The 23,894-nt window shown below is 40.3% G+C and overlaps 1 protein-coding gene across 1 annotated transcript in view; it reads right to left on the bottom strand.

The window, feature by feature from the left end:
* Positions 1-23,894, bottom strand: part of LOC104690347 (prolylcarboxypeptidase) — a 30,252-nt gene that overhangs the window by 5,795 nt on the left and 563 nt on the right. Inside the window, exons 2-8 of the mRNA XM_019286760.3 lie at positions 8,613-8,753; positions 6,746-6,847; positions 6,237-6,418; positions 5,351-5,508; positions 4,570-4,742; positions 2,928-3,092; positions 1,598-1,785 (exon numbers count right to left, since the gene is read on the bottom strand). Of these exons, the coding sequence (XP_019142305.3) occupies positions 1,598-1,785; positions 2,928-3,092; positions 4,570-4,742; positions 5,351-5,508; positions 6,237-6,418; positions 6,746-6,847; positions 8,613-8,753 (1,109 nt within the window). The remainder of the gene's footprint in view (positions 1-1,597; positions 1,786-2,927; positions 3,093-4,569; positions 4,743-5,350; positions 5,509-6,236; positions 6,419-6,745; positions 6,848-8,612; positions 8,754-23,894) is intronic.

Below are 23,894 nucleotides of genomic sequence, written 5' to 3'. Positions count from 1 at the left end.
CACTGTTGTGCAAGTTGCCTGTCACTCGAAACACAGTCCTTTTCACCCCACAGGGAGCCACATCCCCTGGTAAACATTGGGATGTTTTTTGTAAAGCACTCTGCAGTGTTTGAGGATAAAAGGCTCTTATATAAAATGTACAGTGTTGACAATGTATTTGTTTGAAGAGAAACATCCCAGCTTGAGATCCAAAAGCTTTGTGTGTACAGCACTACTTTAACATTCATTTGGTTGCTTTCAGGCTTTTCTCATTTCCAGCTCCTTCAGCTGGCATAAATTCTTAAACACTTATTTAGATTTGTTTGCTTTGTATCGCTTACAAAGCGGATTTCTACTGTACAGAGCTGTGCAGCCTTGGAAATAAGCAACACTCTGCAGAAACTAAGTGAAACCAACAAATTTTTTTTATTTACAAGTTTTCCAAAAAAGGGTGTGATTTCTCACTTCAGAGTAGATATCCTGCTGGGATAGAAACAGCAAGAGGCAAACGAGGAAAGCAACAGGCCTTTGCAGCCAAACAGACCGACACTAACAGCTGCAATCCAGAAAATAATCCCCAAATCAAGTGAGAACTTTCTACTTTTGAAATGCACACCTATCTACCACATCCAAAAGACTAATTCTGAGCTGGTTTGTAGAAGTGGCAAGATGTTTTATAAAAAGGCTTTGAACAATTTAAACCAGAACACAGAGGAATATATATCCAGGAGCTTCCCACAGTGGGCAACAGGTACAGCAAGTCAGGACTCCTGAGGCCTCAATGGGTGTGTGGAACAACTCCCTTCCACATAAGAACTTGGTGGACAGAGTACTCACCTGGATCACCTCCCAGCATAAGTACAACTACATGAACCTCCATTTAAAGAGTTTAATCTTAAATGTAAGGGCAGGCTGAAAAGAGAGCAAGCAGCATGCACTAGTTTCTTGTGTTAGACTGAAGCATTTCTTTCACTTTTTGTCCACACACAAAGGTGTTTCAGACAAACTTTTGTTTTATTACCAGTATTCCTTACCAAAATAGAAACATCTTTGTATTTGGATCTTATACAAGTTTGCTGAAACTTGTCTAAATGCCACTGAAAGAAAAAGGGCTGTTGGCAGTAATAGAAAAACTCCCAAAGTCAATTCCCTCTCTTTTCTGTATCAAAAGGGAAAAAGGAATGCCATGCCAGCCCCTTCACAAGGCTATCACTCAGAGCAATAATTTTGGTGACCAAGATTGTGTCATAGCTAGAGCTCATTTAGACTCTCCTTTTACACGTAAGGAACAGTGCTTTGGGTTCATAAAAGTAGGAATTTACCAGCATGGGAAACCTGGATTTTGGCCACAAGATAAGAAGGAATCCACTTGGAAAGATGTTTGGCAGAATCCCAGCCCAGATTTTTCTTTTACAGTCACACAGGCAGTAACAGAACAGTTGGCATTGTTGGCCACTGCAGACTGATCATTTTACTCTCAACAGCAACACAAAGTATGCCCATCATTTATTCAGCTGGAATGCTGGAGACAGATCCCTTTACCACTTGGGGCAGATTCTCTGCACTGACAACCCAAACTGGTGGAAGCCTCTACACTATCAGCTGAAACAAAGCTCACCTGAAGATGATGTTGCTGTGTGAACTGATGTTTTTTCCTCCATACATAGAAAGAATCCAAGAGAGGCGAGGCCTCACTCCCCACATCCTGTAACACTCTTCTGAAAGCGCATCAAAGTCCCACTTCTGAGGCTCAAACATGTCATGGACACCATCTGTGCATAAAGGCATCACCATCTCAGTGCAAGCCTGAAAGAAAGGGCAGGTCAGTAAGAAGTATTCCCAGAAGAACATCCAATAGCTGTTACTGCAGTATTTTAAAAAGAAAGTTCAAACAGCATTTAATCCGTAATTACCACCAAATTATTAAAGAATCATTCAGTCTGGAAAAGATCTTTTAAGATCAAGCCCAACCATAAACCTAAACTGCCAAGTCCACTGCTAAATGTGCACCAAAGTGAACAGTGTCTTTTAAAATACTCCAAGGATGGGGACTCCACCCTTTCCCTTTGCAGCCTGTTTCAGTGCTTGACCTTTTTCCTAATACTCAATCTAAACCTTCCCCGGTACAGCCTGGGGCCATTTCTTCTTATTCTGTTGCTTGTTACCTAAGAGACAGAAACCCACCTCCCTACAATCTCCTTTCAGGGAGCTGTAGAGAACATTAAGGTCTTTCCTCAGCCTCCTCCTTCTCTCCAGACTAAACACCCCAGGCTCTCTCAGCCACTCCCCACCAGACTTGTGCTCCAGACCCTTCTCTGGACATGCTCCAGACCCTCAATGCCTTTCTTGCAGTGAGGGGCCCAGAACTGAACACAGGAGTTGAGGTGTGGCCTCACCAGTGCTGAGTACAGAGGGACAGTCACTGCCCTGATCCTGCTGGCCACACTATTGCTGATACAGGCCAGGTGCCACTGGCCTTCTTGGCCACCTGGGCACTCTGCTGGATCATGGTCAGCTGCTGTCAGCCAGCAACCCCAGGTCCTTTTCCACCAGGCAGGTTTCCAGCCACTCTGCCCCCAGCCTCTAGCCCTGCATGGGGTTGTTGTGACCCAAGTGCAGGACACACCACTTGGCCTTGTTAAACCTCATACAATTGACTGCTGTAGATAATTTACAACTGCTTGCTGTACATCATTTTCCAGTCTATATGAAGAGGTAAAACTCAACAATTAGCTAGATAATGAAGATACAACCTAAACCTCCTGGGAAAGCTGCTTCTCTTTTCTCCTTGCCTTCCGCACTACAATCATACTTAGTTTGTGACTACATCTGTCATCAGTACAGCAATACATCTGACACAATATATTGACAGATAAATGACAGTTCTCATCAGCTCTAGATCAAAAAACCCTCACTGACTTGTAATTTATAAAGATTAGTGTGCATACCTGGTAGTACCAACCCATTTCACCCAGACTCTTTGTTGCAGTCTGCGACACATCTAAGCATGGGGCTTCTCCTGTATAATTGTAATATAAATTTACTGCCTGGAAAACATTCTGCAGCAACAATTTTTCAGAGAGACTGGGATCCTTCAAGAACTTGCAGACTTCCTGCAATGAAAAGAGAAGGAGATGTCTAAATCTATAGGAATTAAATATTAATACATGATACCTGGTAAGATATTAATTTCTTTTCCAAGTACAGTTGGACCACTTCCAGAAAGTGTCTATGAAATGATATATCCTGATTATCACAAAAAGTAGTATTACATGTGTGTGGTGCATGCTACTATGATGAACCTGAAACTTTATATTTCCTGGTCAAAAAAAAATTTAACAAACTCAACAGTGCCACCTTAATGTTTCATTCACCAAATTTTTCAATCCATCTCCCATACTTTAAAATAGATTATATTTAATAAATAGTATTTAGTACCTCTGTAATTGAAGACAGCACATACAGATATATAACAGAGACATTCCACGTATAGACTGGGGTTCCCTGCAGTTTGATGTGGCAACTCACAACAGAGAACAGATTAAACTACATACATACATATATATATCTATCCAGCTACTCATTAAGGTTGGAAAAAGACCTCCAAGATCATCAAGTCCACATCTTCCTCCCTTTCTCACCCTCAGAGCTGTATTAGAGCTTCTGTTTCAGAAAAGAAAGTATCTTAACAGCTTATATAAATCAGATTTCATACATCAGATGGGTAGTGGCTTTTGTCCAGATGGGTAGTGGCTTTTTCTAGGTTAGGGTTATACCTCAGTCAAACAGGTAACATGGACAGTGGTGGAGGTGAGCTTGGGTTTCTTGGGTTCTTTCAGACTGATAAAAAATCAGAAATAATTTTCAATGTGTTCATACTGCTCTTTGCAGACAGCCACATAGGACAAATGAATTTCCCTCTCTCCTCCAACAGGCAGCTCTACACAAGGGAAGAACTTTGGTTTATAATTAACTACTGCCTAAAATACTTATATTTTATCTGCCTCACCTACCTTACACAGTAACCCAAAGTCCAGCAGGGAAATTCAGCCAGAGTATTTAAAAGAATAAAAACACTCCAAGGAAATAGAAACCTTGGAGAAAGCACTGTGGATAAACAGAACTGCACAAGGAAGACTTGCAAGCATAAAAAGAGGTTCTGCTTTGAGAAGGGACCCTGCAAGGAATATGTTTGTGAAAATCCACGTTTTCTCTCTCACTAGTTTTCCCACATCAAAAAGGACATAGGCTCAAAACTTTTTCAGTTGCAAGCTCTGTCAGCTAAGTCTCACATCAGAAACTCTAAATTTTGTGCAGTATTTCTACTGCTCAAGAACAGCTCTGCAGGACAGCTGAGGTTTCTCAGTCATCCCTGGCACTTTTCTTCTCCTGGGCTCTTGATACAACCTACTATACCTACAAGTGGCAGTGGGGCAACAAACCAGCTCATGCACACGATATTATCTTGATTGTCTTTTCTCAGTCACATTGGTTCAACGGAACCGAGAAAATAAAAGGAAAGGTGCAAGCTAGGAGAGGAATTATTAAACCAAATGGTCAAGATATTACAAGATATTAGTTTTAAATTACCTGTATAGGCCAAGCTGGCAGAGGCTGCAAGAAGTCAGCTTTATAGGGATAATTCACCATAGCCAGATTTACCCATGTTTCACTCAGCCAGTTTTTCAATACAGCAGCATCCTGAAGATTTTTTAAAGGGCTGCACAAATGAAATGTGTTGGAAAGCCACTGCAAACCTGTATCTTTAATAAAAATAAATGGATAAAACAATACTTAGTGCATTGTACCATTAACACATAGGTCAGTTGTGCTGCTACTAAAAAATATTTTTGCTTAGCCTAATTTAGTGAAACTATTCCACATACATATAAGCACAGCAGATCAAATTTTAGTCAGCACCTCACTACAACCATTTTTTCAGGTAGTTGTATAATCACAGAATCACTTAGATTAGAAAAGCTCCTCAAGGCCAACTGAGTTCCTATCACTGAGTTCATAATGATTACAGTAATTTTCTTTTCCTGAATGCCTCAGTTGGCAAACAAAGTATTCTTTTTATAGTAATGACTATCTGGCCTATTTGGTCAGAAGGAATATAAGCTTTGAGGTTCTGATCTGAAGCCTCTTCTTATTTAACCTTAGGGATGTTTGGACCTGGATTCTGCATCCCACCAGGCCTGAAAGAAGTTTGTGATACAACCAAACAGGCATTTAAACATAGTGCTACGTTCACTTAGCAGTTTTCAATATCAGGAGTAGAGTTTCAAAAAACCCAATACATACAGAGGTGGAAGTCATAACACAGTGTTGATCATTACTATTCTTTGAAAACACATTGGTGAGGTCTTACCTGTTGAGGAAAGGTGGTTAATAGCATCCCAGGAATTTCGAATGCTCTCTGAGCAGCCCGTGCCACTCTTTTTGAAATCATTGGTCACTATGCTGAAAAATGTGCCACATGGAACCAAATCACCAAACTGCCAGATTGGGGCGGAGGCTGCCAGAGCTCTGCAAAGGGACATAAGAGATCCTGAACCCCTGCAAAGTGAACTTCCACCCCCACAGCCACTATCTAAGCAGCATTTATAATTCAGCTTGGACACTGTGCTCTACGTGAACAAGCTCTAGGACACAGCTCTAGGTGAACTAACCACAATGTTGCAAAATTATTCCACGAGTCTGCAGGCAGAGGCTGCTGAGGATACAAGTCTTGGACACTAGTAAAACAATATCAGCAAATACAGGAAGTAGAAATTCAGACGATTACTTAATTGTTTTTCATTCTTGTCTATCAATTAGGTCTTTCTCACTAGGCATTGTGTGAAATCTAATGAAGAGAGCCCTGGTCCACAGAAATATACTCTCTAGCAGACAAAGGCAGGGGAATTACTATTCTTGTTTCCAAGAGAGTAACTAGGGCATTGAAGAGATTAAAGACCTGCCTAAAGTCATCAGGAAGTCTGGAGACCCTAAAAAAATTAGGTGCCAAGGCAGTGTTCACATGCTGCTTTCACAAATCTAACAGGTAACTCTGACAAAATACACCATCCAGTACCTGCTGACCTACAGTTGCCTTTATTAGGTGCTTCTTCCAAAATTCAAAGTAACTTGATTCCTTCTCCCAGTACTGAAAAATTCAAGCCAGCTTGAATTATGGTACTTCTCCCAGAGCTGTAATATTTATAGCAGGGAAGTAACAAATGCCTGCTCTGTTTAAGCAGGATGAGCACACTCACCCAACCACCACATGGGGATACTTCATCCTAAACCAGGCTGCAAGCATTCCTCCATAAGATCCTCCTATAGCTATGACTGGACTGTGCCGGGCTCCTGCAATGGTCATCTTCAAGTACTCAACAAGTACTGCAAAGTCTGCTAGAGCTTGTTCTGATGTCAGGTAATTTAGATGCTTGGAATCCTGAGAGAAAGAAGGCAGGTTATGGACAGCATGAGTGATTTCCAGCAGGGGTCTTTCTATTCCCCACAGTAGCTACAGCTAAAACCAGGTCTACAGCTAAAATCACAGGTCTGAATCTGTGCCTGAGAACAAATGAAACATTCTTTGCAGGTGTCCCTTGAAGCACTTAAAAAAATCTCTAGGCTTTTTTTTTTACCCTAGAATTGATAGTTACAAAAAGGTTACATCTTACTCAAGTTAACACTCATTGCCCTGGCAAGAATTAAAATACACAGAATTGTGTTTGTATGGAATACATTTATTAGGAAGACAAAAGACAACACTTACACTGAAAGACTCATTCCCAAAGGGCAAAGATTCTCCATAATATCTATGTTCAGCAAATACCAACATGGCATTAAGTTCTTCAGCCACATCCCACATAAAACCCTGGTTGGAGGAAAACAGACACTGAAAGTAATTGACTCAACTTGTTTAAAAGCCTCTACTTTCAGTCTAGTGTATTCCAAGTCTTTGATTAGAAGGATATCACTATCAAAATGCCACTAGAAAGACAGAATGCAATTTGCTTTTCAAGTATCACTGAAGTAAGAAAACACACAAAACATCTATCGACCCAGAGAAGGTGATACATACAAAGTCAGTATGTGCATTTTAACGCTGCAAAATGTCCTTGTTTTGTGACTACACACAGGCAATTGTAACAGAACTCCTATGGCACAAGGAGTTTAATCCACAGGAAATAAAAAAGGCTACAGGTGAAAAGCATGCATTTGAGCTAGGACTACATAACAGAAAACACAAAACGTGTTTGGCAATAAGCAATAACCTAGAGCATTGCAATACAGTTATTTTCAACAAACAAGTAAGTACAACTTGTTATTACTTGTTGATAACAGTTTGTTACCACCATGTTGGAGTGAAAGCTCCTCTGGACCCAGGCCCAGAGGGAAGCCAAATCACAGGGGTTGAATTAAAACCTTTGGACAAGCTGAGATACATGAAGTCACACTAAAGTGAAATAGAAATATAGATTTTTAACTTTTAGTAGAAATATGCTTTGAACATTGAAAAGCTGCAGCAAAGGGACCTTAAACACAGTTCTTACTGCAGCAGTGTTACCTTTTCACAGAATTTCTTTAGACAAAACATATGGATAGAACTACACTGTTCACATTTTTTAGATAGAGTGTTCACATAAACAACAAGAGCTGACAGAAACTGTGCACGCAAATCTGTGTAATACCTATGTAACACTTGTGTAAGGCTTACAACTGTTAGAATTAGACCAGGATAGGTTAAGAAAAGGAAAACTGGAATAGTGTGTTAATCTTATTGGTCAGTTAGCAAATATAATCCACACTTCTGTAAGTTTAGATAATGGAAGAAGCTGTTTACTACTTGCTGTTTGCCTGCTGCTGCTACTGCTTGGCCTTATCGTGTAACCCCTTCAAACTCTGCCTTCAGAAAGCTATGAGACTATGAAATGAAGAACTTAGCAGGACAGCAGCCTCCTCTGCTCTTTCACCCTCGTCCAAAAAGGAAGGGTACCCCATCAAAAGCTCAACACCACCAGCTGTGGAATGAAGCAGACAGAGATCATCTGCTGGCAGCACAAAGCATACAAGCAGTCCTTGGTGGCTTCGAGCTCAGCACAAGCCACCTCCTGGTGTGTTACTGGACTTTGTATTGAAATGGCTGAAAAATAAGCACACTCCATTCTGCATTTCTATCAGTCAGGGAAGCAAAAACTTCCACAGCTATTGCATAGAACAAGAATTATCTAGCTTTGATTTCCAGCTCCCTTCATATTTTTCTTAACAGAGAAACAAAAATCCATACCTGAAAACCTCCCATTTTACTCGAGGAACCTAACATACTAGGAAAAGTTTAATTTGGTCCAAAATTCTGAATTGTTGGTGCAAGGCACCTTATGGTGTTTCCTCTAGAAATTTTCTTCACTGCTCCAGGAACTTAATACAAGTATATCCCTTTGGTTTGTTTGGGCTTCAAACAGGACCCTGAACAACCTTAAACTTTTTCTGCACTTTTGTTCATCTTCCTCTTCCTCCTATAACCATCATTACAAACTTTTCTTTCAACAACCTTCTGAGACTGTCTTCTTGTTCCTCCTCACTTGTTCAGTATGTCATTCCTGGCAGGTAGGATTGTAATTCCCCTATTTCCCACATACCGTGTTGTTGCAGAACCACGTGATGTCTCCCTCATTGCCTGTATAAAACAGTATTGGTCCATTGTCCTTCTTCCAGTTCTGATCTGCTACCAGATACCGCTGCTGGAAGGTACGATTTTCATCAAATCCAAAGTGATCAATCTGTAAGAACAAGGAACAGCAACGTGTTCAGAAAGCTAGAACTGATCCTGGAGTCCACTGGGAGTGCTGACAGTTACTTTGCAGATTAAAAAAAAAAAAATCATTAATTTACCTTCCTAATTCATCACATTATTTCTGCTTTGTGAAAAAAAAAAGTCAAAATTACAGGTGTATATACTGAAGGAGAAATGCTATTTTCAGCCATTAGTAAAAACATCCCTGCCCTTTTTATAGCATCCTACTTCACATCAGATATTTTAAATATATTTAGGAAGTCAGACAAACCTGCTGAGAGGCCACAAAGTATCTCATGCAATGAAACTGTATCAACAAGTAAAAAGAGTCATCACAAGATGTTTTGAGTCTTAGGAAAACCTTACTAGCCTTGTTATTAAAAAAACTGAAAAAACCAGCAAACTAAACAAAAAAGAACTCTAAAACTAAAATCAACAAAACCCCCACCTCTTCTTTCTCTCCTCCTTCTGGCATAAGAATTAAATTTAAACAGATTCTTGTTAGAAAGTGGGTTTTTATTGCTTTCTACTGCTCTACAAATATTGCCAGCCTATACATCATACCCCTTAACCCAAACTCCACAGTGTTAGATTTATTCCCTCACTAGAAATTCACTTCCTAAGGTCATTTTTTTCCAGCTTTTACTCACACTGCTTTGTATTCACTATCCACCTCAACCCTTCCCCTAGAATTCATCCACACTGGAAAGTTTATCAATTGCTTTTACAAGTATCTCCCTGCATAGGCATAATCTTATTCTGGAATACCCATGCAGGCTTTTATTATGAAATATAAAAAAATCAAACCAAACCACAGAATTACCCCAGAAGACCTATCCTACTTAATTACCATGTATTCACAGTTCTTCATTATTTCTATTCGTCAGCTGAAGACAACCTGTAGCTTCCCAATTTTGACTTTCATCAGCGCATCAATTCACCTTTTCCTTTCATAGCTCCTGCTGGTGGTAACAGCCTGACATCTGCTGGCTTGAGGATCTCTGCTCACCCATCCATCTGCCTCTACACCCAAAACTCTGCCACACCTCTCAGATGCTACAGGAACCAAACTTTCACATTCCCTATTTTGGGAACGTCTGCAAGTTTATGTTGAAAAACATCAGATCACACACAAATCCAAGCACTTGCTGTTATCACAGTAACATCTGCTAGGCAGATTCCTTTAGGCACCTCAGAAAAGCCTAACTCTTGACCTGCAGGATCCAGCTACTCATATTTGCTTTGGGTCAAAGAGAGCACAGGAACTTATTTCAGATATACAATCTGCTGCAAAATGTCTTTTCTGAACTCTCTCAAAGGTTACTCCCTCTTGGACTCTAGTGGGAGAATGTGTGTGCTGCAGCTCACTGCTACAACAGCAGGAGCAGGGGGAGGTCTGGGCATGGTGTGGGCAGAGACAAGGTCTTTGCCTTCAATAAGTAACTTCAGTGACTGCTTCCAGACCCAAATAAAACTATTCTAGGTACTTTCACAGTTTTCCTCAGGGAGGCCATTTGCTCCTTACTCATAAGCACATGGTGATGTCATGTGCATATTTAAGGGCTCTTTCACTGAACTTCAGTACTGACAGCACATGCTGGGCTTGTTTGACACTGATAACTCACCTGCTTTTTTTTCATCTGCAGTTATTAATTTTAGTTTCACCTATTAAGAGTGATTAAATGTAGAAAGGCAGAAAAAGCTCAGCAACTGAAAGAGTCTTTGGTCATATGATCTTGGGACAATTAAAGAGAAGGATCAGTTAAGGCACATCTAAAAAGTCACAGTATAGTTTAAAAAACTCCAACACTATTGAAAAATACAACTAATACATCTTTTGTTCCATGTCTGTTTGTAAATGGGAGAAATTCTTTCTCTTTTTAAAATTTTTGGTTAGGCTGCTTGCCGCAGACAGGAAAAACAGGCCCATGTGTCTGGTTTGTCTTTTATGGAATCACCTAAAATTAAACACTTAGATTTAGAGCTTGATTCTGCATCCTTCTTGCCTGAAGCCAGAGTGACAACTAGAGGACTACACCCCAAAAAGTATTCAACCTTCCTAACTACAAAGATATATACCAGTACAGGCAGCTTAACATGCAACAGACAAAAAAGAGCACAGAGGGAAAACTAAGCAAAAACAAAATCCCAAGCAAACAAAAAAAAACAGAGAAAAACTTTGACACCAGGCTGAGCTTATCCAATGGAGTATTGTGCAGAACAGATTCTAAGGCCCATCTTACTGTTCCCCTTTCACAGAAGTTAGAAAATTAGGATACTGATACTCCAACATGCATATATTTTCCCAAATTATGGCTAGTTTTCTTTGGAGACGTGATTCACCACAGTTTTCCTCATTTGATCTGCAAATCCACTTCCCCAAAACAAACCACAACATCACAATGCTCTAGTGAGTCTGTCTCTCAAAACCAAGAGGGAGAAAAATACAGGCATTTAAGTTCTCTTTTGGTGGTTTTAGTAACCATGTTGATCAAAGTGACATGATTCTCTGTCTTGACTCTGACATGCTGTACACCCCCTTCACTGCCATCAGCCATGTTATTCTTTCCTATTCCTCCCTCAATCTGTAGAAATTTGATAGTCCCACAACAACTTAATCACCTCTGTTCATCGTATTCATAGCACATCCAACCATGGGCAAGTGCAAGATCCCGGGAAGAACGGACAAGTCCAGACTTCTCCAGAAAAAAAAAAAAAAAAAAATCACAAGTAGCTATTACTCAGCTGAAGAGCAGAAATTCCTTTATTACTAGATGGTGGGGCTTCATACCTTGTAGCAACTTGTCTTTGCAAGGGTATGACATACAAGAGGAGTAAAAACAGAAATCCAAACCAAAACAACACCTAATGTTTGTAAAGCAGTCAGAGAAGAAAGTGTCACAAATGCTGGTTATTTCAAAGAAATTCAAAGACATTCTAAAACCAGAACATCAAAACACAGTGTGGAGGTGTCCCAAGGAGTATCTTCTCACAACAGTAAAAACTCTGCGAAAATGTGTCAAGCCAGAGGGAAGAAGCCCAAGAATCAACATAAAATCGTGAAGTGAAAGGTTTGGACACAGAGGGAAAGCTGCAGTTCAGGAACAGCAGATGGAGCTGTTGTGTAGCCAAAGTGTGCAGCAGGAGTGTGCAGGTCTGTGCACAGGAGCTGCTGGGTCTCATTCAAACAATTGCTTTATTTCACCATTCTTTACAGAACAGGTATGCAAACAAGTAATAAACCCCAGCAACCGTGTGAAGCATACTGTACAACTCAAATTAACCAGGTATTTTTGCAGCTTTTTTCCCTTAATGTCATTAAAAAGTTGAACCAGAAAGGGATTTTCCCCATACTTATGCAAAAGGAGTAAGGTAAAAGCAATGACTTTTACAACCAGACTTGATTAGAACAGACCACAACAACAAAAAGAAAAAGTCTGTTTATTACACATTTAAAATACCTTAACTGCTGGTTAAAACAATGGTAATGGTATACTAACAGATACGTGGTTTTTCCAATTAAAATTTTCATAATTACAACTGTGGCCAGGATGTCAGCAGTGAATACAAGATCCTGAGCTGTCCAACACAATTTTGAAATTGGCCCTGCTTTGAGTGGGAGGTTTGATGAGATGATGGCAAAGTTCCCTTCTAAAACAAAACTATTCTAGAATTAATGCAAACCAGTTACCAAAGTTCTAAGCTTCTGCAAAGAGGACTATGCAGCAGGTTTGATAAAAAATAACACAGTCATCATCAGTAATGCAACAGAAATGTTTTACAGATCAAAGTATGATCTACTGACACAGGAACAGTCATTCTGATACTAGTAAGAGGAAGGACAAAATTAGAAAAAGCAGCACTGAAAGTCATAAGTTATGAGTAAGTTTTTAAGAGAAACTCTTGTCAGCTGAGGCAGGCAGGATGGCAAAAGGAGCAACAAAATTTGAGTTGCACATACGAAAACCTTTGTGAACATTGTTCAATTAAGAAAGCCTTGTATTTTCCTGCACATCTTTGAGTCCAAAGACTCACAAAGCATTTGGGCAAAATAAAATCATACATTTAGCAGATGGCTTGAGAGGCAGGCAGCTCTGATGGAAGACTGTAACCACTACCCACGGCATGGCTACTGGGAACTGAACTCCCTGAGCTGGATGACAAACATCAGCGGGCAGCACAAGGCAATGAGCCCACGAGGCTGATGAGAGCATCAGACCGAAGGCTCAAGTCAGCAGCTTTAATCCTTCAGCTCAGAGGAACTTTCCACAGGGAAGTGCAGCTCATCAGCTCAGGGTGAGGGACCTTCCCCAGACTGGTTTACTGAACAAACTTACAATGGGAAGAAGGGCCAAACCCCACCTTGGTGCCTTCTGTTTGAACTATACAGCACCTTTCTGTATCTTTATCTTATTTATGCACATGTACCATGTGCTTTTGTTGAGCTCTCAAAGATTACTTATCTCATGGTAGTTTTTTTGTAATGTGCTTTTTTGTTATTTTAAAAGTCCATTTAAAATAAAACAAGCCACTCTGCCACACATCTCCCCTGGGGAGGAGACAAAAAAGGCACAAGAGATGTTAGTTATTGTACAGATGTTAGTCTGCTTAATGTACTTCAGGAACTTGGGCAATGAGTAGAGTACAAATACAAAACAGGATATGTGGGCTAAAACCCACTTCCTTCTCAGCAGCACCGTAAGGTCATCAGTGACTACAGGGACTGGGCAGCAAAGCCAAGCCTTTTCCAAAAAAACTATAATTCACTGGGCAGTTTCTAACCAAAAGCATCTAATACCATTTGAGGTGATAAATCAGCACCTGATGGTTTTATGCTTTTAAGTTTCTGGCAAGACTGTGAGCGTCTGAACGCCTTTCTGTGATGCCTTGAATTTCAATCCACTACGTGATAGCTTTATTTTCCCAAATTGGATATTCCATGTGAAATCAAACCAGTTGTTTTACTGGTGAGAAGCCAGGGGACCTTAAGTCATGCTTTACTCTCCACATGTCCATGGAATTGTTTTGAGTGCTCATCCTGTCTGAATTATTTCCTGAGGACAGGAAGATACAGGATAGCCTGAGGATATCCTCCTGTGTGAATGGCAGTGTGGACCTTAGCCTCCTTGGGATTTCACTGATGTATTTCTATTCCTGCTTTTACTCCTGATGGGCTGTGGGCCCTATTAGTTTTGTTTCCTGTTATAACCTTTGCTTCCTCTATTCAAATTTGAAGTTCACAAAGGCAGCGACTTTCTTGTCATCTTTGTATAACACCATGTTCAAAGGGGAAGAGGCTGGGGGGCAGATTTTGTTGAGCCTGCCAGGACTGAGGTTTCATCCCACCAGTACCTGCTGAGATTCTATTTGTCCCTGCTCACTTAGTGCAGAAAAGGGAGGGGAAAAAAAAAAAGACAAGAAAATCAAGCTTAGCTTTGTTTCATCTTTTCCATTTTAAATGCAAGTAATGAGGTGTTTCCTTGCTTTCAAGGCTGATAGTTGTGCAAGGGACAGCAGAGATTGAAGACTTGCGCCCATCTGTTGAAATGCATAATCATTTGGAGCTCTGCGGAAGAGCAGGGAGATGTAAACTGCACCTTCTTGCATCAGGCTGTGTAACCCACTAACTGGAAAGTCTTAGACTTAAGTAATACCAAAGATTTAAAAGAGACAGAATCACAGATTAGAATAATGGAACTGCTTAGGCTGGAACACCACCTTCAAGACTGAGTCCAACCATTAATCCAGCACTGAGAAGCCCACCCCTAAACCACATCCCCAAGTGCCTCATCCACACACCTTTTGAACACTTCCAGAGATGGCAATGCCACCACTTCCCTGGGCATCATGTTCCAGTGCTTGACAAGCCTTTCAGTGAAGGAAGATTTCCTACTATCCAATGTAAACCTCCCCTGCTGCAAAATGAGGCCATTTCTTCTCATTCCATTGCTTGTTACCTAAGAGACAGAAACCCACCTCCCTACAATCTCCTTTCAGGGAGCTGTAGAGAACATTAAGGTCTTTCCTCAGCTTCCTCCTCTCCAGACTAAACACCTCAGTTCTCTCTGCCACTCCTCATCAGATTTGTGCTCCAGACCCTTCCCCAGATCCGTTGCCCTTCTCTGGACATGCTCCAGCCCCTCAATGTCCTTCTGGTAGTGAGGGGCCCAGAACTGAACACAGGAGTTGAGGTGTGGCCTCACCAGTGCTGAGTACAGGGGACAATCACTGCCCTTGTCCTGCTGGCCACACTATTGCTGATACAGGCCAGGTGCCATTGGCCTTCTTGGCCACCTGGGCACACCTTGGCTCATGTTCAGCTACTGTTGACCAGCACTCCCAGATCCTTTTATCCTGGGCAGCTTTCCAGCCATTCTTCCCCAAGTGCTGCCTGGGGTTGTTGTGACCCAAGGGCAGGACTGAGCACTTTGTCTTGTTGAACCTCACACAGTTGGCCTCAGCCCATTGATTCAGCCTGTCCAGATCCCTCTGCAGAGCCTTCCTGCCCTCCAGAAGACCAGCAGCTGGATTTAACTCCACTCACCACCACTCTCTGGGCTTAGCTATCCAGCCAGTTTTCTACCCAGCAAAGAGTACGCGCATCCAAGCCAAGACTGACTCTGTCATTGTCATTTTCCACAAGCTCCATAATTCCGAGGTTTTGTTCACCAGATTTAATTTTATTTGTTAATCCATCACATTTACCAAACCATACAGATAATAACACACATGATTTTTGACCATTTACTGTTTCCAACTTCTATTCAACTACTGATGTAGTCTAGAGCACCTGTTATCAAGTTTTGCTTGACTGTAATGAGCTTCCAGCCAAATATGCCCCCAAAGCCAATGCAAGCTTAGGATCCTTGTAATAGAAAGGATCTATCATTTCAACTGTGTCCTTGAGAATACACTGGCCTTTGACGAGGCACACGGGTTAGTGATAAACCTGGCAGTGTTACATTACAGATGAACTTGATGATCTTAAAGGTCTTTTCCACCCCAGTTGTGTCTATGATTCTACACTTCATGTATCTTTCTGAAGCTTCTCTTAGGCTGCAGAAATCACAGCACCTTCTCTTGGTGATGCTGTTTAAGGAAGTCTGATTTTTATCACTGATTTATCTCTTCACTGATTAAAAGACATGGACAAGAAAAACTTCAGACAGGAAATCTACCCCTGCCCTGAGTCACACAGTTTGGACAGGCACTTGAAAAGACCAAAGAACATTTAAAAAGCTACAGGATATGCTGTAGGAAAGCACCAGGGTACTCAGGTCAGACCTTGTTAGACACAAACAGTACATGATGAAAGGTTATTTTTACGTCGGAAGCCCAACTGGCTAATAAGAACACAAACAAATTGATTTCAACTTCCACAAACCATTAACAGTTTTGTGCTGCAACTGAATCTCCAGATTCTGCTTATCATGTAAAAATGAACTCCATAAACACATTTAGGCTTTAACTACTTAGGTGTAAAGCCCTCCAGCAGACACAGTGAAGATGCTATTCCTCGTTAAAACTCCTCCATTTGGAAGGAGAAGTACCACAGGCATTCTCAACATTTTCTGTCCCGGACTTGAGAGCCACAAAGCTCCAGCACAAGGGGGAGAATGGTTGACCAAGGCAAGAATCTATTCAATCTGCTTTACTGCTGACACTCCTTAAACCACAGTCTCCATTCTCCTGCCACCCAGTTCCTCTCAGAGAAATGAAGAGGCCCATGCTGCTCAGACTCCACCAGCTACATAACTCCATAACAATACGGCAATAAACACCCCAAATGTTCACACCACTGCTGTTTTCATCCAAGGCATTATTTTCCTGGTGAAATTCTTCCTCAGGACAAGGGATGGGGCAAAGCATAGGGAACAACCAGCTCAGAGCTGTACTTCATGAGGTGTGATTTCACAAGGCTGAAAAAAGCACACAGATGCACTAAATCAGCAAGAGCAAAGTTACCCTTGTGCAAGGTCTCTCAGACCCCTAACAGGCAAAGGCCACTTATTTTTTCCATGTGCCTGCCAGATTGAATTACAAATCCATCACATTCAGAGGATTAACTTCAGAGGAGAGGAAAAAATTGGATGTGAAATGTCAATATGTCACAGATTAAACAGCATAAAAACATGCCAGGTTGTTTTAGGAGTGAACTAAAGTTCTGTGTAGGACTAATTGTTTAAGCAAAAGAATTTGCGAAGTTTCATCTTCTCTGATGAACAGAGTTTTCATTTGAAAGACTTCAACTCTTCTTTTTAAACAAAGACAATGGGAATAAAAGCATTTCAGATCCAAGAGAATATTTTTATTTAGTCAAATTAAATATTTAAACCAGATCTACCCCTACCCCAAAAAGGTCTAGAACTGTCTACTTTGCTAAATATTTTTAAAAGGTTTAATTCAGGTTGCACATTGTTTTATTTGCCAGGTTTTCAGAACTACAATTAAATTTGCTTTATCATTCTCGCAGCCTTAGTTCAACCACTATTACTTGTATTTTATTTTTTATTGCTAATCCTACAAAAGACAGAGGATCCAAGGAAGTAGAGATGAACAGTGACAGCAAACAGGAAAGCTGTCCTGTCATCTATCCAGATAATCTTCTAATTAGGCAGAGCACAGACAAAATGACACAGCTCAGAGCAGGGATGGCAGTTTATCAGTATTGAAAGGCTAAGTATTTTACATGTGCCACTGTGGATCATGTATTTAACAGCCACCAAATTTGATGAGCATCGAGGTGGCGGGAGAGAAAACTTCAGAACACAAAGCATCAAAGCAGCAATTACTTCTACAGCCCTGATGCAATAGCAAAAATACCACAGCAACTGCTACTTTGGCAAGCTTGCAACACCAAGGAACAACTTCTGCTTGCAGGGCTGCAAGATATTGGTAGACAGGGTGATGGGGAAATCAGCAGCATTCAGGGAAATATCATCTGTGGCTCCCTGTACCACCAAATGTGTCCATATCAGTAATCAGAGGGAAAGGACATCACACAGTATCACAGCTCCCTGCTATCCCATGCAGGTAGGCTTTTCAGTGAGCCATCTCCTCTTCAGGAAAGAGACGCATCTCAAATTTCACTCTACAAGCACCTTTTCCAGCTAATCTTCACATAATCACTTTGGCTTTAAGCCTGACACAAAGGTGAACTTGTATATAAACTGTGTCTTGGCTGCGGGCACAAATAATGGAAAAAGCTGTTACATCAATTTAAAGTTAGAAACAACAACCCACGAGGATCAGAAGTTTTGTTCTTTGCTCTGTGTGTTTAGAGAACAACAACCACACACAGCACAGCTGACAGTAGCACTAAAACAGCTCTGAGTGTCAGAACATACTACATGCGTGCTAGAGCTGAACTAAAGCATAGGAGACAGCAAATAGAAATTTTAAATAAAAAAAAGAAAATTATCCCATTACACCACTGTGCTTAAAAGAAACACAATTCCCATTCTTCTGTCTTTGTTTAATTCTCTGAATTAACAAACAAAGAAATTAACCATTTTGCAAGTATTAGTAAGATGGCCCAGTACAGCCCGGTTTACCCCACCAAATTTCTTACAATCTTCACTGCTTTAGATACACAATCCAAATATGACAGGATGGATGAAATAAATTAAGGTATTCCGTTTTTGAAAGCTTAAAATAAAATGATCAAGTTTGACTTCTGGTCTCTCACCAACTTGGCAAAATGCCACAAATTATCTGCACAATCTACAACAACTTCTTACGCTGATGGCTGGTCTTGATCTCCTCAAAGTCAGATGAAGAAATAGATACAGAACTCATCAGCATAAAATTTCATTTTGAACTTCATTTTCCTCCATATCTCCCCACCCAATCCCCTCCACAAAAAAAAAACCAAACAAAAAAAATCAGCTCTAAGACTTTGCCTCAACTTGTAGAAGCTCATGGTACAAGTCAAATTCAATGAAGTTAACGGAGTTCTCATGCACATCTGGCTTGTGATCAGCTTGCTACTTCAACCATATGCAGTTCTGCTCAATGTTTTGTTCTTTAGACTTTTATTAACCTAGACAGTCTATCAGAAATCTGTCAGTGGCCTATTACAGCTTTTAATGATTAAAGCTAGTGAGATATGAAATGCTCACTTTCAGTGAGGGAGTAGTAGTGATCTGTGATGTTTTTTGAGTCACTAGTATTAACTGCTCACTTGAAGGAAGAGGTTGCAAGTTGTGAGGAAATTGTTTCCTGCTTAATTTGAGAAGCTGATGTCTGCATTGTGACCTCGCAGATAAGTAGTGCATAAAAATAAAAATTCACTGACAAGCTTTAACAAGTACTTCCCCGTTTTCCTGTCCACTGAAAAAGAGCTATTGTTCCTGCGTGTGGACCTGGTTTATAGCTTACAGTTCCCATTTTAAATCATGCTATGAAATCACAGAGTAAGAGCTGCCAAGTATTCCTGTACTACTTGATGAGTAAAACATATTCCAAGTAATTCACCTCAGAGACAAACATCAGCATCACTTCTCTAAACACCGGTAACTTTTAATTGGTACCAAGGGGCTCTGTAAAAAGTACTTTGTTTTTTCCTTCACCAGAAGCCAAGAGTGCTATTATATTATGCATCAAAAACAACCCATCTTAACCATTCCCAACATCTGTTACTATTCTGAGACACCAACTTGAGTCACAATAAGATGCTAAATGAGATGCTAACCACAATTAAAAATTATAACCTCAATCCATCTCTGTCTTCCTAAGCCAGTTTTAGACTCATGATTGAAAACTACTTCATTAGGTTTAAAAGACCTCCATATGTGACTGTTGTATACAGGTTTTTAGTGACGCTCATTTACATACAACAGTAAAAATTTAAAATACTGAAAAATGCGGAATTGGATTAAAGATACCTTGCTCCACAAACGAAACTTCCTTCTTGTGAGCTCAAGAGATGCAGCATTTAAGAGCAAAACTGCACCCTTAGTTTTGACTAATTTGATAAATTAGGACAACATTGTCATAAAAATGTGAGCCAAGCTCTTCACCACACTTTTCTCTACTCTGCACATTCATGAAGTAAGCTGACAGAAGTCAGATAGGTTTTTGATGTAGTACTGATTTACAATTAAAGCATTACATTCTTGTATTCGCTTGCTTCCTCTTTCATAGATCTTTTCTGTAAAACAGAGAGAATCATATCTAAAAAATATATATGTTCTCACTTCCTCTTTGCAGTTCTTCTCAAATTCTTTTCTGGCTTGAAACTTACATTCTAATTTTTACATTTTCAATCAGGGCTTTTATTTTCTATACTTCAGAATTTCAGTCTGTAATACAAAATAGGGTATTAAAGAATCCTGATAAAGCCAGAAATGATCAAATTGCATTACTTTTTAAACTTCATCACTTTGAAGCTTCAACATATCTTCCTTTTATGTACACACAATACGAAGTGTGGATGCATTTCAGAGCACGAACACTTGCATGTGAATTTACTATGAAATAATTACAGAGGTGTGAAACATAGAAAGTTATTAAATGCAATCAGAATCCTTCTTTTGGAAGGGGTGACACAATTGACATGTATTAAATCAAAAGACAAGCTGATTGAAGGACCAGGCTCAGTAAGTTGCCGAACAAAAATTGATTTGTACTTATTACATTGGTTCTTAGACAAATTCATAGCAGTTCACAAGTGAAGGGTTCACCAGCACATTGACCCTCACACAGCCAGCAATTATCAAACTGAGTGAAGAGACACCACATCCACTCTCTAAGACAACAGTTTATCACTGAGAAGCTTTCAAATATCAGGAATTTTAAGACATCATGCTCTCAGCAGTACTGCACATAAAGCACAACAAGTTCTCAGGCTACGGTTTTTGTAACACTGGTTCGTGTGCCAATGACAGAGATACAGAGGTACAAGACAAGGCTCCCCAAAGGTCAGAACTGACTGACTCCAGACTCTCCCCAGTATGCTGTAAGATTATTTCTACTTAGATAAAGAGAACTAGATGGATCTTGGATGCCTCACCAAGTCATTCCAATGAATTTGCACTGTGGTCACAGACACAGCTGCTTACAAAGAAGCCATCCCAACAGTGGTGATCCTGATACAGCTCTATACATTCTCCACATCATTCTCTCTGTAAAGTTCCATTTTGGATGGATTAATTTAACACACAAATCACAACAAACCACTTAGCAGGCAAGCAAATTACTGTGGACTTGCCTACAAAAGTCACATTAGTACATCAGAAAAACTATAAAGGAGACCCCTAAAAATCATCCCCTAAATAGATAAAATTTGTTGATGTAAAGATGTGGCTGATGACAGTTTTGCTTCAAGGGCCATCTACTCTTCTCGGTCTGAATGAGGTACCTTTTCACTGTGGTAATTTCACTCATGCATAAGAAGGGTAGAGAGCTGAAAGACATCAGTTACTTTTGAAGGGAGAGGAAAAAAAAAAAAAATCACACCTCCAAGACGAAATAATAGTCATTAAATCCACAGACAGGTCAGCAAACAAGCTAAGATGCTAGTCACACTGACACAGGCATTGCTTGACTGATTTCTCAATATTCTAGACTTTAGCCCCATCATCGTGGATGTCTGACACTTAAAATGGTAAACAGGAGGAAGTTTAATGCAAACGAGCATTGCACTGAACTCTGACCCTGTTATTTCTCCATTTTTATGAAAACAGACTTAAATGTTGCTGATTCACAGTAAAAGCTGACACTAAAACCCTCAAACAATGTTACATATCTATAGATTGTCATGCCTAGATGTTCCAATGTGCAGCAGTAATAAATTATCCACAGTGATCAAGAAGTAACTTTTTAGGCAACAAATCACATAAGGAATCTATTTACACTTTCAAAGTTTTCTTCTGTACAACCAATAAATATTAAAGGCTCTATTTAAAGAGATTTTTAATATTAACAGGTGTAAAACTGTTTCCTTTCTGACAGCATAATATTTTGCCATATTATAAAGTATTTTTTTATATTGAATGCTTTTATATAAATTATTTCAGCTTATGATGAAAACCATAAGAGAGAAACAAGAAAACAGGAACCTTAGCTAAGAAGAAAGTCTTGGCTGCAAGGAACACAAGCAGATAATCCATGTCATAAGTAAATATAATGTAAGTAATTAAACTTCAACAATCTTGAGAGGTGGCAAAGTATCGCTGCCCATATTTAACATGTTAATCATCGTTTTTATGTTGCACTACAGAATAACAATGCAATTACAAATTGCCAGACAACAGCACTGAGTGCATGTTTCATGAGGGCTGAATGCTATCAGTTCTACACACTGTGCTACTGATAGCATGTCCTATGTTCTCTGTGTGATTAGACCTCCCATGCTACCTCTATCTTTCAAGTGCCAGGCAGCAGCATTCAAATCTTTGATGAACACACCTCTCACACTCTCTTCAACAATATTAGTAAGTCTTTGGATAAGGAAAGCAAGGATTTCAAGGCCTGTGAATGGGCTCCCTCTTTCCTGGAGCAGCCACTCTCAGCCAATGTGATTTTTCTTTGTATGTATGAGAGGAAGAGAACATATAAGAGACAGAAGAGAACAAGATGTGGCATCAGTATTTACAATAGGATGTTACTGTGACTCTTCCTTCTCTCAACACCTATCTACATCCCAAAATCCACAGATCTCAACCACACAGCAGCTCTGCTGCTTTGCTGGCAGCTGGATGGCACCTGGGCTGTCTGTGCCAGAGCTGAGGAGGAAAGCCAGGCGACACTACAGCCCCGGGAGGAGATGACGACAGAGGTGCAACAGATGTTGACAAAGGGTGGTTCAGACCACAGCACAGAATTAGTATCACTGATACTATGATAACAATGTGTAACAACCAGTGTACCACAACAATTAGGGTTAATTACACCACTACTGCAGGAGCAATATCCTGGCCAATGCTGGCCACACACTGTGGAAAGTATCTGCACTATGCTCACAAAACAAGCTCCAGAGCTGTTAAAGGAGTTGACGCAGGGACACAAATCACAAATCATTACCCGAGTGAACATTAGGCAGAGATGTTTTCAAGACGCAGGAATTTCATTATTTATGTAGGGAGACCCCTGGAACAGGAGCATTTCCAAACCAGTAACACTATCTGCAGAAGATTGTAATCTCAGTGGATGGATTTCTCACTAAAATCCTTCCCAATCTCTCACCTCAAATGACAGGGACCCTGACCCTAAAATTATTCCATAGCTATTCAGGATAATCTTACAAGGGTAATCTGTTTTCTTTACAGCTATTCTCTCTGTCAGCATAATCTTCCCATTTTGCTCACTCCATCATAACTCCACCTTGTACAAAGCTGAAACAGAAGATATTAAATCCTCATATCATCCAAGATGCCCAACCACAAGTTGCACCAAGAGACGTTTAGATAGGATATTAACAAAAAAAAATATATTCACTGACAGTTATCAAGCATTGGAACAGGCTGCTCAGGAAGTGGTCGAATCAACAGCCCTAGAGGTGTTTAAAAGAGGTGTAGACGTGGCACTTGGGAACGTTGTTTAGTGGTGCACTTGGCAGTACTGGGTTAAAGGTTGAACTCGATGATCTGAAGAGTCTTTTCCAACCTAAACAATTCTATGCCTGTAAACTAAACACCTTCTTCCCATCACTCCCTATGTAGACCAGGGCATTAAATTCAGATGCATGCTAAAAGCCTGATTCTAAACAAACCAAGAGAACACTAGAAAAACGTCCTCCTCCCTTACTATGCCTCCCAGTAAAAAGAGCCATTGCCTCCCCTGAGAAACCCAGGTACAGAACAGCGATGATGCAGACACTCCCCAACACACCAAAGGAATTACTGACTGTTTTTATGAAAACCCATGAACATGGGGAGTTTCAAGTCATATGCAAGGAAATCACACCAACACTTAAAGACAACACTGCAGAGCCCTCCATTCTATCCACATGCCATGGATTTCACCAACGAATTGTTGAAGAAGACAGGATGACAAAGCTCAAGTTAGTATAACAGAAATCTGTTCCCTGTTCCATCCAGGGGACAGTGTGCCTGCCCATGGCTGCGGGGAAGGTGGAACTAGACGATCTTTAAGGTCCCTCTCAGCCCAAACCACTCCGTGATTA

Source organism: Corvus cornix, chromosome 1 (assembly GCF_000738735.6).
Source record: "Corvus cornix cornix isolate S_Up_H32 chromosome 1, ASM73873v5, whole genome shotgun sequence".
Taxonomy (NCBI): domain Eukaryota; kingdom Metazoa; phylum Chordata; class Aves; order Passeriformes; family Corvidae; genus Corvus; species Corvus cornix.
The sequence above is the reverse complement of the archived record's forward strand: the minus strand, read 5'-3'. Positions and strand labels throughout refer to the sequence as shown.